We start from the raw sequence: 16,805 nt of genomic DNA, 5'->3' as shown, positions 1-16,805 counted from the left end.
TGGGGACAGGGCGGGGCTGGGGCGGTGACACGGAGGTGACGCAGGTGACGCACCTGAGCGCAGGTTGGTCATGGTGGACGGCAGCTGCAGGTAGGCGGGGTTGTGGGTGGTGACGCCGATCTCGATGGACCCCGCCCACTTGTCCACCATCTTGTCCAGGCGCACCTGGAACAGCTCGTTGTCCCCGAGGGGCCGCGCGCTCAGCACCACGCCGTGGTTGAAGTCATCCGTGGCACTGGGGACAACGGGGACATGGGGACATTGGGGACACTGCAGGGACATGGGGGACATTGGGGACACTGCAGTGACACAGGGACATTCATTGTCCCCGAGGGGCCGCGCGCTCAGCACCACGCCGTGGTTGAAGTCATCCGTGGCACTGGGGACAACGGGGACATTGGGGACATTGGGGACACTGCAGGGACATGGGGGACATTGGGGACACCATGGGGACATTGGGGACACTGCAGTGACACAGGGACATTCATTGTCCCCAAGGGGCTTTGTGTGCTCAGCACCACGCCGTGGTTGAAGTCATCCGTGGCACTGGGGACAACGGGGACATTGGGGACACCGTGGGGACACCGTGGGGACATTGGGAATACCGTGGGGACATTGGGGACAATGGGGACACCATGGGGACATTGGGGACATTGGGGACAATGGGGACATTGGGGACACCGCAGGGACATGGGGACATTGGGGACATTGAGGACACCATGGGGACATTGGGGACACAGGGGACACCGCAGGGACACAGGGACATTCATTGTTCCCAAGGGGTTGTGTGTGCTCAGCACCACGCCGTGGTTGAAGTCACCCGTGGCACTGGGGACATTGGGGACACCATGGGGACAATGTCCCCCATTCCCCCAATGTCCCCCTGCCCTCCCCAATGTCCCCGATATCCCTGATGTCCCTAATGTCCCCAATGTCCCCCCACTGTCCCCAGTGTCCCCGTGGTCACTCACTGCGGCCGCAGCGCCGTCCGGCCCTCGTTGACCCCAATGTCCCCAAATGTCCCCAAATGTCCCCAATGCCCCCACTGTCCCCAATCCCCAGTGTCCCCAGTCCCCAATGTCCCCAGTGTCCCCAATGTCCCCACTGTCCCTAGTATCCCCAATCCCCTCAATGTCCTCAATGTCCCCAATGCCCCCAGCATCCCCAATGCCCCCAGTGTCCCCAATCTCCTCAATGTCCCCACTGTCCCCGTGGTCACTCACTGCGGCCGCAGTGCCGTCCGGCCCTCATTGACCCCAATGTCCCCAAATGCCCCCAAATCCCCTCAATGTCCCCAATGTCCCCACTGTCCCCAATCCCCTCAATGTCCCCACTGTCCCCAATCCCCTCAATGTCCCCAATGTCCCCAATGTCTCCAATGTCCCCACTGTCCCCAGTGTCCCCGTGGTCACTCACTGCGGCCGCAGCGCCGTCCGGCCCTCGTTGACCACGGCCGCCTTCTGGCCGCAGTTGGGGTGGAACAGCAGCCTGGGCGGGGCGGCGGCGATGGCGTTGGTGGCGTTGGCGGCGTTGGCGGCGTTGGCGGCCCGGCGCGGCGTCCCCGCCGTCCCCTCGGGGGACAGCGCGCGCAGGATGGCGTTGTTGCGGCGCAGGCGGTCGCTGTGGTTGTGGTTGTGCACGATGGTCACCTTGACGGCCATCCCGTACAGGTCCACCACGCCGTACACCACCTGCGGCGTCAGCGAGGTGGCCACGCCTGGGGACATCAGGGGGACATGGGGACACTGCAGGGACACTGCAGGGACACGGGGACACTGCAGGGACACGGGGACACAGGGACACGGCCATCCCGGGCAGGGCCACCACGCCGTACACCACCTGCGGCGTCAGCGAGGTGGCCACGCCTGGGGACATCAGGGTGACATGGGGACACTGCAGGGACACGGGGACACTGCAGGGACACGGGGACACAGGGACACTGCAGGGACACGGGGACACTGCAGGGACACGGGGACACAGGGACACTGCAGGGACACGGGGACACTGCAGGGACACGGGGACACAGGGACACGGCCATCCCGGGCAGGGCCACCACGCCGTACACCACCTGCGGCGTCAGCGAGGTGGCCACGCCTGGGGAGGGACACGGGGACATGGGGACACTGCAGGGACACTGCAGGGACACGGGGACACTGCAGGGACACGGGGACAATGCAGGGACACTGCAGGGACATGGGGACAATGCAGGGACACTGCAGGGACACGGGGACACTGCAGGGACATGGGGACAATGCAGGGACACTGCAGGGACACTGCAGGGACATGGGGACAATGCAGGGACACTGCAGGGACACGGGGACACAGGGACACGGCCATCCCGGGCAGGGCCACCACGCCGTACACCACCTGTGGCGTCAGCGAGGTGGCCACGCCTGGGGACATCAGGGTGACATGGTGGGGACACTGCAGGGACATGGGGACAATGCAGGGACATGGGGACAGCTGGGACATGGGGACATGGGGACAATGCAGGGACACGGGGACACGGTGGTGGCACTGGGGACACGGGGACACTGCAGGGACACGGGGACAGCTGGGACATGGGGACACGGGGACACTGCAGGGACGTGGCAGGGACACGGGGACACGGTGGTGGCACAGGGGACACGGGGACACTGCAGGGACATGGCAGGGACATGGGGACAGCTGGGACATGGGGACATGGGGACACTGCAGGGACACGGGGACACAGCGGTGGCACTGGTGACACGGGGACACTGCAGGGACACGGGGACACGGGGACACAGCGGTGGCACTGGTGACACGGCAGTGGTGGCACCGGGGACATGGAGGGGACAGCAGGCTGGATTTGGGGTGGATTTTTGGGGTGAGTTTTGGGGTGAATTTGGGGTGAATTTGGGGGTTTTTGGGGTCAGCTCTGGGCTGGATTTGGGGTGGATTTTTTGGGGTGAATTTGGGGGTGAATTTGGGGTTTTTTTTGGGGTGAATTTGGGGATTTTTGGGGTGGATTTTTGGGGTGAATTTGGGGGTTTTTGGGGTGAATTTGGGGGTTTTTGGGGTGAGTTTTGGGGTGAATTTGGGGGTTTTTGGGGTGAGTTTTGGTGTTTTTGGGGTCAGCTCTGGGTTCCGGGTTTGGGCTGGATTTGGGGTGGATTTTTGGGGTGAATTTGGGGTTTTTTGGGGCCCCACCTTGGTCCACGCCGTTGATGTAGAAGTGCAGGGCGTTGTTGGCCTTGCGGGTCAGCCCGATGTGGTCGCCCTCCTGCGGGGCGAGCCGGGGTCACCCCGACCCCAAAACTGCCAGAATTCACCCCAAAACCCCCAAATTCACCCCCAAAACCCCCAAATTCACCTCAAAACCCCCAAATTCACCCCCAAACCCCCAAATTCGCCCCCAAAATCCCCCAAATTCGCCCCCAAAACCTCCCAAATTCACCCCAAAATCCCCCAAATTCACCCCCAAAACCTCCCAAATTCACCCCAAAACCCCCCAAAATCGCCCCAAAACTCCCAAATTCATCCCCAAATCCCCCAAATTTACCCCAAAATCCCCCAAATTCACCCCGAAAACCTCCCAAATTCACCTAAAAAGCCCTCAAATTCACCCCAAAATTCACCCCCAAAACCCCCCAAACTCATCCCAAACCCCCCAAAATTCACCCCAAAACTCCCAAATTCACCCCAAAACCCCCCAAAATTCAACCCAAACCTCCCAAATTCACTTAAAAACTCCCAAATTCACCCCCAAAACTCCCAAATTCACCCCCAAAACCCCCAAATTCACCTAAAAACCCCCCAAATTTGCCCCAAAATTCACCCCAAAACTCCCAAATTCACCCCAAAATCCCAAATTCACCTAAACCCCCCCAAATTCACCCCAAAACCCCCCAAATTCACCCCAAAACCTCCCTGGGGAACCTCAGGGACCCAAAAAACGTCCCCAGGATGGGCTGGGGACAATGGGGGGGAAGGGAAAATTTGGGGGCACCCCAAAAAATTTGGGGGGTTCTGGGGGGTCCTAAATGGGAAATTTGGGGATTTTGAGGGCACCCCAAAAATTTGGGGGGGTTCATGGTGGGATTTGAGGGTCCCATGGGTGGATTTTGTGTGGATTCGGGGGAATTTTGAAGTTCCAAAAATAAAAATCTCCTGAAGGAAAATAATCAGAATTTCTCCATCTCAAGGAGGATTTTTGGGGGGGTTTTTGGGATTTTTGGGGTGTCCGGGAGTGCCCCCAGTTTTGGGGCGCCCGGAGCAGATTCTGGGGGTCCCGGGGGTGAATTTTGGGTGAATTTTGGGGGATTTTAGGGCGTAAAACGCGAAATTTGGGAAGTAAAATAATCCCAATTTCTGCAACGCGAAGGGATTTTTTTTAGGGGATTTTTGGGATTTTTGGGGTGTTTGGGCTCCCCCCGATTTTGGGGCGCCCGGAGCAGATTCTGGGGGTCCCGTGGGTGAATTTTGGGCGGATTTTGGGGTTTTTTTGGGGTCACCTGCAGCTCGTCCAGGCTGAACTCGCAGTACTCCCGGCGCGTCCCTTTGCCGTTGGTCAGGATCCCGCAGCCGCTCATCATGATCGTCCCTGGCACAAAAATTCACTTTTTGGGGCGTTTTGGGGCGTTTTGGGGCGTTTTGGGGCGTTTCCTGGAAATTTTAGGGCAATTCCTAGAAATTTTGGGCGGTTTTTCCAGAAATTTTAGGGGATTTTCCAGGGATTTTAGGGCATTTTCCAAGGATTTTCCAGAGATTTTAGGAAATTTTCTGGAAATTTCTCAGGGATTTCCGGAAATGCTGGGGCGTTCTGCAGAGGTTTTGGGGCATTTTCTGGCAATTTTAGGAAATTTTCAGAGATTTTCAGGGATTTTTCAGAAATTTTTGATGGATTTTTCACGAATTTTAAGAGAATTTTCACCAGGATTTTTGGGGGATTTTCCCAGAAATTTTAGGGGATTTTCCCAAGATTTTTGGGGTATTTTCCCTGGATTTTTGGGGTATTTTCCCAAGATTTTTGGGGTATTTTTTGCAGGATTTTTGGGGCTATTTCCTGAGATTTTTATGGCGTTTTCCCCAGGATTTTTAGGATATTTCCCCAGGATTTTGGGGGTGTTTCACCAGGATTTTTTGGGACTTTTTTCCCCAGGATTTCTGGGGCTATTTCCCAAGATTTTGGGGTATTTTCCCAGAATTTTCAGGAATGTTTCCCAGAATTTTTAGAGATATTTCCTAAGATTTTTATGCTGTTTTCCCCAGGATTTTTAGGATATTTCCCCGGGATTTTTTGGGTTATTTCCTGAGATTTTTATGGCGTTTTACCCGGGATTTTGAGGATATTTTCCCAGGATTTTTTTGAGATATTTCCCAGAATTTTTGGGGTGTTTTCCCCGGGATTTTTGGGGTGATTTCCCGTGGTTTTGGGGCTCCCCTGAGCGCAGGTTGGTCATGGTGGCCGGGTACTCGAGGGGGACAATTCCCCAGGATTTTTGGGGCTATTTCCTGAGATTTTGGGGGTGTTTTCCCAGGATTCTGGGGTATTTTCTCTGGGATTTTTTGGAGATATTTCCCAGAATTTTTGGGGTGTTTTCCCAGGATTTTTGGGGTGATTTCCCCAGGATTTTTGGGGCTATTTCCTGAGATTTTGGGGGTGTTTTCCCAGGATTTTTAGGATATTCCCCCAGGATTTTTGGGGCTATTTCCTGAGATTTTGGGGGTGATTTCCCCGGGATTTTTGGGGTGTTTTCCCCAGGATTTTTGAGGTGATTTCCCTGGGATTTTTGGGGTGATTTCCCTGGGATTTTGGGGTATTTTCTCTGGGATTTTTGGAGATGTTTCCCCAGGATTTGGGGCTGTTTTTCCCAGGATTTTTTTGAGATATTTCCTGAGATTTTGGGGGTGTTTTCCCCAGGATTTTGGGCATGTTTTCCCTGGGATTTTTGGGGTGATTTCCCGCGGTTTTGGGGCTCACCTGAGCGCAGGTTGGTCATGGTGGCCGGGTACTCGAGGCTGTTGGGGTTGTGGGCGGTGACCCCGATCTCGATGGACCCCGACCATTTGTCCACCAGTTTGTCAATGCGGATCTGGGGGGGAGCCACGGGCTCAGGGCACCCCAAAATCCAAAATATGACCCCCAAAAAAAACCCCCCCCCAAATTCTGCCCAAAAAATTTAAAAAAAATACCCCAAAAACCAGAATACAACCCCCAAAAAACCCCAAAAAAAACCCCCAAAAATTAAAAAAAAACCAAACAAAAAATACCCCAAAACTCAGAATGAAACACCCCAAAAAGACCTAAATATTCCCAAAAAAGTAAAAAAAAAAAAAAAAGAAATTCCTAAAGATTAAAAAAAAACCAAAAAAAAGTCCCCAAAATCCCCACGGTATTTTAAAAGAAACAAAAAAAACCCAAAAAACAACCTACAAGAACCCCCCCAAAAATCCCAAACCCAACCCACTAGAACCCAAAAAAGCAGCAAAAACCACCCCAAAATCCCTGAAAAATCCCCCCCAAAAAAATCCCAAAAAATCCAAAATAAATTCCAAAAAATCCAAAATAAATCCCCAAAACCACTAAAAAAAAAACTCCCCAAAAGATTAAAAATAATCCCAGAAAAATCAAAATAAATCCCAGAAAAATTCACAAAAATTCCCTAAAAAATTGTTGAAGTCGTCCAGGGGCCGCCTCCTCTGGTAACACCAAAAACCACCCCCCGAAACCCCCTCAAAAATCCTCTAAAAACCCCAAAAATTTCCATAAAATCACATAAAATTAAAAAAAAAAAATCTGGAAAGTCCAAAAAAAACCCAAAAAAATCCCAGAAAATCCAAAATAATTCCCTCAGAAAATGCGAAAGAAATCCCTGAAAAATTAAAAAAAAAATTGCGGAAAAATCAAAATAAATCCCTGAAAAATCACAAAAAAATCCCAGAAAATTCACAAAAAATCCCAGAAAATTCGCAAAAAATCCCCAAAAATTCCCGAAATTTCCCATAAATTCCAACTCTTCCCACCTCGAACATCTCCCCGTCCCTGGTGAGCACGACGCCGTTGTTGAACTCGTCCAGGGGCCGCCTCCTCTCGTAACCCCAAAAACCGCCCCGAAACCCCCTCAAAAATCCTCCAGAAACCCCAAAAATTTCTATAAAATTAAAAAAAAAATCCAGAAAATCCCAAAAAAGAAAAAAAATCCCAGAAAACCCAAAATAATTCCCTCAGAAAATGCAAAAGAAACCCATGAAAAATCAAAAAAAAATCGCGGAAAAATCAAAATAAATCCCAAAAAATTCGAAAAAAATCCAAAAAAATCCCAGAAAATTCCCGAAATTTCCCATAAATTCCAACTCTTCCCACCTCGAACATCTCGCCGTCCCGGAGGGGCCGGTTGGTGAGCACGACGCCGTTGTTGAACTCGTCCAGGGGCCGCCTCCTCTCGTAACCCCAAAAACCGCCCCAAAAATGTTCTAAAAACCCCCCAAATTTCCATAAAACTAAAAAAAACACCCAGAAAATACAAAAAAAATTTAAAAAACTCTGAAAATCCAAAATAATTCCCTCAGAAGATCCAAAAGAAACCCGTGAAAAATCAAAAAAAAATCGCGGAAAAATCAAAATAAATCCCAAAAAATTCGAAAAAAATCCCAAAAAATCCCTAAAAAATCCCAAAAAATTCGCAAAAAATCCCAGAAAATTCCCCAAATTTCCCAAAACTTTGCAACTCTTCCCACCTCGAACATCTCGCCGTCCCGGAGGGGCCGGTTGGTGAGCACGACGCCGTTGTTGAACTCGTCCAGGGGCCGCCTCCTCTCGGCCGTTTTGTGGCCGTTGCTGAGTTTGATGAGGGCCCCGCACTTCTCGTGGAACAGCAGAGCCTCGTTGGTCACCCCCGGGGCTGGGATCGGGGCAAAAACCGGGGGAATTGGGAAAAACGAGGGGATAGGGGTGGAGAGGGAGGAAAACGGGGAGAAATGGGGGAAAAATGGGGGAAAAATGGGGGAAAAACGGGGGAAAAATGGGGGAAAAATAGGGAGAAACGGGGGGGAAATGGGGAAAAAGAGGGGGGCAGAAAAAGGGGGAAATGAGGTGAAAATGGGGGAATTGGGAAAAATGTGGGAATAGGGGTGGAGAGGGAGAAAAACAGGGAGAAATGGGGGAAAAATGGGGGGAAAAATTGGGGGAAAAATAGGGAGAAATGGGGGAAATATAGGGAGAAACGAGGAGGAAATGGGGAAAATTAGGGGGGAAAAAAATGGGAGAAATGGGGAAAGAAATGGGAGAAACAGAGGGGAAATGGGGAAAATTAGGGGGGGAAAAATGGGGAAAAATAGGGAGGAATGGGGGAAAATAGGGGGAAATGGGGAAAAACAGGGGGGCAGAAAAAGGGGGAAATGAGGTGAAAATGGGGGAATTGGGAAAAATGTGGGAATAGGGGTGGAGAGGGAGAAAAACAGGGAGAAATGGGGGAAAAATGGGGGGAAAAATAGGGAGAAATGGGGGAAATATAGGGAGAAACGAGGAGGAAATGGGGAAAATTAGGGGGGGAAAAAAATGGGAGAAATGGGGAAAAAATGGGAGAAACAGGGGGAAAATTAGGGGGGGAAAAAATGGGAGAAATGGAGGAAAATATAGGGGGAAACGGGGAGGAAATGGGGAAAAAATAGAGAGGGAAAAAGGGGGAAATGGGGGAAAATATAGGGAGAAATGGGGAAAAATGGGGGGGCAAAAAGGGGGAAACGGGGGGAAAAATGGAAAAAAAAAATGGGGAGGAATGGGGGGAAAACGGGGGGAATTGGGAAAAATGTGGGAATAGGGGCAGAGAGGGAGAAAAACCAGGGAGAAATGGGGGAAAAATGGGAAAAATGGGGAAAAACATGGGGGCAAAAAATGGGGGAAATGGGGTGAAAATGGGGGGATTGGGAAAAATATGGGGTTACACCCTTCACGCTTGGCCACGCCCATAACTCCCACACCCAAACCCTCTATTTGCATAAAGGGGCGTGGTTTGGTACAGTTCCACCCCTCCTGTTTGGTCACGCCCATAACACCCACAAATGCGATGTTCATTTGCATAAAGGGGCGTGGCTTGTTACAGCAACACCCTCATGTTTGGCCACGCCCACACCCCATATATTGATCCCTTATTTGCATAAAGGGGTGGGGTTTGCTAGAGTTCCACCCCTCATGTTTGGCCACGCCCACCCCATCTATTCACCCTGTATTTGCATAAAGGGGCGTGGTTTGCTCTACTTACACCCCTCATGTTTGGCCATGCCCACCACACCCCTATATATTCACCTTGTATTTGCATAAAAGGGCGTGGTTTGCTCTAGTTCTGCCCTCATGTTTGGCCACGCCCACACCCCCATATATTCACCTTGTATTTGCATAAAGGGGCGTGGTTTGCTCTAGTTCCACCCTCATGTTTGGCCACGCCCATAACCCCCATATATTGACCCTTTATTTGCATAAAGGGGCGTGGCTTGTTCCAGGTCCACCCTCATGGTTGGCCACGCCCACATCCCATATAGTCACCCTGTATTTGCATAAAGGGGCGTGGTTTGCTCTAGTTACCCCCCTCTCATTCTTTCACCACACCCACACCCCAACACATATTGACCCTTCATTCGCATAAGGGGCGTGGCTCTGGCCGTGGCCCCGCCCCTCACTCACCCCCTGCTGGCTCCAGGCTCTCGGGGAATTTGTCCGGCCGGGGCTGGGGGGGAGGGGCGCGGGGGGGGGGCGGGGGGCAGCGCTGGGTGGGGGAGGGGAGGGGACAGCAATGGGTGACCCTGGGCGTGGCCACCGGGGTCACCAAAGAACCCGGCCCAAAATCCCCCAAAATCCCCCAAAATCCCCCAAACCCCCCTGCCCAGCACCCCGGAGCCCCCAAATTGCCCCTAAATCCCACCCAATCCCCCCCTTCTCATTGCCCGTACCCCCCAAATTTCCCCCAAATCCCCCCAAAATCATCCTCCCACCACCCCAAACCCATAAACTCCCCCCTAAATCCTCCCGTATTTCCCTTAAATCCTCCCAAACTCCCCTTCCCACCACCCCAAACCCCCTCTCCACCCACCAAACTTCCCCTAAATCCCCTCAAATCCCCCTTCCCATGACCGAAACGCCCCCAAATCTACCCCAGACCCCCCCAAATCCCCCATCCCACCCCCCAAACCCCCCAAATTTCCCCATAAATCCCCCCAAATCCCCTTCCCACCACCCCAAATCCCCTTCCCACCCCCCAAACCCCCCAAATTTCCCCCTAAATCCCCTTCCCACCCCCGAACCCCCCTCAAATCGACCCCAAACCCCCCCAAATCCCCCTTCCCACCTCCCAAACCCCCCAAATTTCCCCCCAAATCACCTCCCTACCACCCCAAATCCCCCCTACCACCCCCAAAACCCCCAAATTTCCCCCTAAATCCCCCCAAATCCCCCCCTCCCACCCCCCAAACCCCCTCAAATCTGCCCCAAACCCCCCAAATTTCCCCTAAATCCCCTTCCCACCCCCCAAACCCCCCAAATTTTCCCCCAAACCCCCCTAAATCCCCTTCCCACCACTCCAAATCCCCCTCCCACCCCCCCAAACCCCCTCAAATCTGCCCCAAACCCCCCAAATTTTCCCCCAAATCCCCTCCCTACCACCCCAAATACCCCCTACCACCCCCAAAACCCCCAAATTTCCCCAAATCCCCCCCTCCCACCCCCCAAACCCCCCAAATTTCCCCCTAAATTCCCTTCCCACCCCTGAAACCCCCTCAAATCTACCCCAAACCCCCCCTAAATGCCCCTTGGCACCACCCCAAATCCCCCTTCCCACCCCCGAAACTCCCCCAAATCCCCCTTCCCACCCCCCATACCCCCCAAATCTGCCCCAAACCCCCCAAATTTCCCCCTAAATCCCCTTCCCACCCCCCAAACCCCCCAAATTTCCCCCCAAACCCCCCCTAAATCCCCTTCCCACCACTCCAAATCCCCCTTCCCACCCCCCATACCCCCCAAATCTGCCCCAAACCCCCCAAATTCCCCCCTAAATCCCCTTCCCACCACTCCAAACCCCCCTTCTCACCCCCAAACTCCCCAAATTTCCCCCTAAATCCCCTTCCCACCCCCAAACCCCCCTCAAATCGACCCCAAACCCCCCCAAATCCCCCTTCCCACCTCCCAAACCCCCCAAATTTCCCCCCAAATCACCTCCCTACGACCCCAAATCCCCCCTACCACCCCCAAAACCCCCAAATTTCCCCCTAAATCCCCTTCCCACCACTCCAAATCCCCCTTCCCACCCCCGAACCCCCCTCAAATCTGCCCCAAACCCCCCCAAATCCCCCTTCCCACCTCCCAAACCCCCCAAATTTCCCCCCAAATCCCCTCCCTACGACCCCAAATCCCCCTACCACCCCCAAAACCCCAAATTTCCCCCTAAATCCCCTTCCCACCACTCCAAATCCCCCTTCCCACCCCCCAAACCCCCCAAATTTCCCCCCAAATCCCCTCCCTACCACCCCAAATCCCCCCTTCTCACCCCTAAAACCCCCAAATTTCCCCCCAAATCCCCCCAAATCCCCCCTCCCACCCCCCAAACCCCCTCAAATCTGCCCCAAACACCCCCCCAAGCCCCCCTTACCTGGCAGGGCCGCGCCGCCCTCCCCTCCCGCCTCCTCCATCTCCGGGGCCTGCGTCCCCCCGCTCCTTCCCCGCTCCGCCGCCGGGGCCGCGGCCGCCTCCGGGGCCACCTCCGGGGCCACCACGGTGACCTGGGTGCATTTGCCGTAGAGATCGACCACGGCCCAGACCCGCGGGGGCAGCCCGGCCGCCGCCACGCCCCAGTCGCGCCCGTTGACCCAGAGGCGGAGCTCGCCGCCCGGCGTGGCCTCCACGCCCACGCGGTCGCCCTCGGCCAGGGCGTCGAGGTCGGGGCCGAAATCCTCGCGCAGGGAGCGCCCGTCGCGGAGCACGGAGCAGCCCGAGAGCACCCAGGAGCCGCCGCGCAGCCCCGTGGCGCTGCTGGGGAACTCCAGCTCGGCCGGGTCCAGCGCCGTGACCCCCACCTCGATGGAGCCGCTCCACGAGTTCACCTGAGAGCGGCGGGAAAGTGGAGGGAAAATTGAGGGGTTTTTGGGGGGGGGGGGAAATGGGGGGTTTGGGGGGTAAAATGGAGAGAAAATGGGATTTTTGGAGGGAAAAAATGGAGAAAAAAGGGGATTTTTAGAGGGAAAAAATGGAGAAAAAATGGGATTTTTGGAGGGAAGAAATGGAGAAAATATGGGATTTATGGAGGGAAGAAATGGAGAAGAAATGGGATTTTTGGAGGGAAAAAATGGAGAAAAAATGGGATTTTTGGAGGGAAGAAATGGGATTTTTGGAGGGAAAAAATGGAGAAGAAATGGGATTTTTGGAGGGAAGAAATGGAGAAAAAAATGGGATTTTTGGAGGGAAGAAATGGAGAAGAAATGGGATTTTTGGAGGAGAAAAAATGGGATTTTTGGAGGGAACAGTGGGATTTTTAGAGGGAAAAAAAGGAGAAAAAATGGGATTTTTGGAGGGAAGAAATGGAGAAAAAAATGGGATTTTTGGAGGGAAAAAAATGGGATTTTTTGGGGGTAAAAATGGGAAAAAAATGGGATTTTTGGAAGGAAAAATGGAGAAAAAATGGGATTTTTGGAGGAAAAAATTGAGAAAAAATGGGATATTTGGAGGGGAAAAAAAGGGATTTTTGGAGGGAAAAAATGGGATTTTAGGAGGGTAAAATGGAGAGAAAATGGGATTTTTGGAGGGAAAAAATGGAGAAAAAATGGGATTTTTGGAGGGAAAAAATGGGATTTTTGGAGGGAAGAAATGGAGAAGAAATGGGATTTTTGGAGGGAAAAATGGGGTTTTTGGGGGTAAAATGGGAAAAAAATGGGATTTTTGGAGAAAAAAAATGGGATTTTTGGAGGGGAAAAAATGGGGTTTTTGGGGGGTAAAATGGGAAAAAATGGGATTTTAAGGAAAATTAATGGAGAAAAAAAAAATGGGATTTTTGGAGGGGAAAATGGAGAAAAAATTGGATTTTTGGAAGGAAAAAATGGAGAAAAAATGGGATTTTTGGAGGGAAAAAATGGAGAAAAAATGGGATTTTTGGAGAGAAAAAATGGGATTTTTGGAGGGAAAAATGGGATTTTTTGATGGCAAAATGGAGAAAAAATGGGATTTTTGGAGGGAAAACTAGAGAAAAAATGGGATTTTTGGAGGGAAAAAATGGGATTTTTTGGGGGTAAAATGGAGAAAAATTGGGATTTTTGGAGGGAAAAAATTGGGATTTTTGGGGGATAAAATGGGGAAAAAATGAGATTTTTAGAGGCAAAAAAATGGGATTTTTGGAAAGTAAAATGGGAAAAAATGAGATTTTTGGGAAAAATGCAGAAAAAATGGGATCTTCAAAGGGAAAAAATTGGATTTTTGGAGGAAAAAAATGGGATTTTTGGGGGGCAAAATGGGAAAAACTGGGATTTAGAAAGGGTTTCAGTGAAGTCATTCCAGGAGTTCACCTAAAAATGGGAAAAAATGGGATAAGAATGGGAAAATGGGGAAAACGGGACTTAAAGGAGGTTTGGGAGGATCTGTTCCGGAAATTCACCTGAAAATGGGATAAAATGGGGTGAAATGGGAAAAAGGGGGGAAATGGGATTTAAAGGAGGTTTGGGAGGATCTGTTCCAGAAATTCACCTGAAAATGGGGGGAAAAATGGGGAAAATGGGAAAAATGGGGAAAATGGGAAAAATGGGGAAAATGGGATTTGGGGATTTGGGGGTTTGGGGTCCCTGAAGTGCTGGAGCAGGGAGCGGCCGCCCTGCGGTGTCGAGCAGCCCTCGCCCAGTTCCGCCCAGTTCCTCCCAGTTCAGTCCTCCCAGTCCCGTCCCGTTTTCTCTCTCTCCTCTCCCAGTCCCTCCCAGTCCCTCCCAGTCCATCCCAGTCCCTCCCAGTCCCTCCCAGTCCATCCAGTCCCTCATCCCCAGTGTCCCCCAGTCCATCCCAGTCCTCCCAGTCCTTTACCTCCTCAGTGCTCCTTCCTCAGTCTCTCCCAGTCCCTTCCATCTCTCCCCCAGTCCATCCCATTCACTCCCAGTCCCTCCCAGTCACTCCCAGTCCATCCCAGTCCTTCCCAGTCCATCCCAGTCCCTCCCAGTCCCCCATCCCAGTGTCCCCCAGTGCCCTCCAGTCCTTTATCTCCCCAGTGCTCCCTTCCCAGTTCCTCCCAGTCCATCCCAGTCCCCTCCATCTCCTCTCCCAATCCCTCCCAGTCCCCATCCCCAACGTCCCCCAGTCCCTCCAGTCCCTCCCAGTCCCCTCCATCTCTCCCTCAGTCCCCTCCGTGTCTCCCCTGGCACCTCCCAGTCCCGTCCATTCCCTCCATTCCCAGTTTTCCCCCATTCCCCCCAGTTTCCCCCCTCACCTTCCTATCGATCCTCACGGTGAAGACGCGCCCGGGCCTCAGCGGTTCCCGGCTCAGCACCAGCCCGTGGTTGAACTCCTGGCCCGGCTGGCCCTGGCGGCGCTGCGGCCGCCTTGGGACAGCGACACGAGGCGCCCGCAGCGGGGATGAGCTCCGGGGGCGGCCCCGGGGCTCCCCCCGAGGCTCCCCCCGAGGAGCCCCCGCCGGGCCCCGGCGCCGCCATCGCTCCGCGCCCGCCCCTCTCCCGGCCCGCCCACAGCGCGACGCTTTCGCGACATTTTCGCGACATTTTCGCTCCTCGGCGCGCTTTACTGCGGTGTGGCAACCATTTAGCTCCGACCAATTTTCCCCCACCAAAACCGCCTCATGGTGTCCCTCCCTTTCTCTCAGCGCTCTCCTCATCCTTCTTTCCCCTCCCTCGCCCTTCTCGCCCTCCCTCACCCCTCTGGGGCCTTTCCCCGCCCGTTTTTCTCGATGGCGGCGCTTTACGGCCGCCCCTCAGCGCCGCCTCCTCGCTTTGCGGCGGAGCGGCCGCCGCTCCCCTCACGGCCCTTCCCCGCTTTACGGCGGGCGAGCGGCAACGGCGGCCATGGGGACGGGCCCTGCCCGGCAACGGCGCTCATTAAGGAGCGGCGTTAATTACGGGCCGCGTAATTAACGGAACGTAATTAGCGCCGGGGGGGGGGGGGGGCTCGCCGGGCAGGGGAATAAAGGGCGGCGAGGTGCTGAGCGCCGGTACCGTGGGGTGGCGTGTGTGGTTACTGGGGGGTAATTAGCGCTAATTAGGGGTTAATTAATTAGAGGGAGAGGAAGAGGTGCTGTCCAGGGTTTGATAGGTTGAAATTAATGTTAATTGAGGTGATTAGGAGCGTAAATGGTGCTGCATCCCTCACGCAGAAATTCACTCGAAATTTCCCCTAAAATTCCAATTTCCACCCCGAAATTCCCAGATTTCCCCCAAATTCACAAATTCCCCCGAAATTCACAATTTCCCCTCCACATCCCCCCAATCGCCCCAATTTCCTCCCCAAGTCCCCTCAAACCCCTAAATTCCCCCAAACCCTCCCAAAAATCCCCAAAATCCCCCCGATTTCCCCTCCATCACCCCTAATCCCCCTCCCCACCCCCGGAACCCCAAAATCCTCCTCAAATCCACAAAATCTCCCCCCAAATCCCCCTCCCCGCTTCTCCCCGGCACCCCAAATCCTCTCCATCACCCCCAAATCCCCCCAAATCTTCCATAAATCCCCCCAAATCCCCCTCCCGAACCCCCAATTTCCCCCCAAATCCCCTCGATTCTTCCCCCCATCACCCCAAAAATCCCCAAAATCCCCACAAATCCCCCTTTAATCCACCCCAAATCCCCCTCCCGAACGCTCAAATCCCCCTCAAACCTCCCAAACCCACCCCCAAATCCCCTCCCATCACCCTCAAATCCCCCCAAATCCCCCCAAATCCCCTCGATTCCTCCCCCATCACCCCCAAAAACCCCCAAAATCCCCCACAAACCCCAAAATCCCCCACAAATCCCCCTTAATCTGCCCCCTAATCTCCCCCAAATCCCCTCGATTCCTCCCCCATCACCCCCAAAAACCCCAAAATCCCCACAAACCCCAAAATCCCCCACACAATCCCCCTTTAATCTGCCCCCTAATCTCCCCAAATCCCCCTCCCGAACCCCCAGTTTTCCCCCAAATCCCCCCCAAATTTCCCTCCAGCACCCCCAAATCCCCCCAAATTTCCCCAAACCCCCCCAAATCCCCTCGATTCCCACCCCACCACCCCAAAAACCCCAAAATCCCCCACAAATCTTCCATAAATCCCCCTAATATCCCCCAAATCCCCCCCAAATTTTCCTCCATCACCCCCAAATCCCCCCCAAATCCCCCCCAGCACCCCCAAATCCCCCCGAACCCCAAATCCCCCCTTCCCTCCCCGGTCCCTCCCCGGTCCCTCCCCGGGGCGAGGCCGTCCCGGCCCGGCGGCGCCAGCCACGACCCGGCACCGGCCCAGCCCCGAGCGGGGACCCCGAAACCCGCCCGGGACCCCCCGAAACACCCCCAAAACACCCCAAAAATCCCTCTGAACCCCGCGCGGGACCCCCAAACCCCCCCCGGGACCCCCAAATTCCCCCCGGGACCCCCAAAACCCCCCGAAACCCCCAAAAATCCCTCTGAACCCTCCCCGGGACCCCCAAAATCCCCCAGGACCCCCCGAAATACGCCCAAATCCCCCGAGATCCCCTTTAAATCCCCCCCGGGACCCCCCCAAAACCCCTGGGGACCCCCAAATCCCCTCCAAAGCCCCCGGAATTCCCTCCAGAAACATCAAATCCCCCCGGGACCTCCCCCAAAAGCTTCCGGGACCCCAAAACCTCCCAAATCCCCCCCCCAGGAC

General features: G+C 54.0%; 1 protein-coding gene across 1 annotated transcript in view; it reads right to left on the bottom strand.

Moving 5' to 3' along the window:
* Window positions 1-14,686, bottom strand: part of NEURL4 (neuralized E3 ubiquitin protein ligase 4) — a 38,605-nt gene extending 23,919 nt beyond the window's left edge. The window contains 10 exon segments of the mRNA XM_066570808.1: window positions 54-235; window positions 1,417-1,717; window positions 3,172-3,244; window positions 4,476-4,564; window positions 5,945-6,056; window positions 7,702-7,865; window positions 9,644-9,725; window positions 11,632-12,051; window positions 14,409-14,500; window positions 14,503-14,686. Coding sequence (XP_066426905.1) covers window positions 54-235; window positions 1,417-1,717; window positions 3,172-3,244; window positions 4,476-4,564; window positions 5,945-6,056; window positions 7,702-7,865; window positions 9,644-9,725; window positions 11,632-12,051; window positions 14,409-14,500; window positions 14,503-14,686 — 1,699 coding nt within the window.
* Window positions 14,687-16,805: the final 2,119 nt, after the last annotated feature.

This window comes from Molothrus aeneus, unplaced genomic scaffold, assembly GCF_037042795.1.
Source record: "Molothrus aeneus isolate 106 unplaced genomic scaffold, BPBGC_Maene_1.0 scaffold_30, whole genome shotgun sequence".
NCBI classification, from domain to species: Eukaryota; Metazoa; Chordata; class Aves; order Passeriformes; family Icteridae; genus Molothrus; species Molothrus aeneus.
Note: the sequence above shows the minus strand (reverse complement) of the source record. Positions and strands in the feature narration are given on the sequence as shown.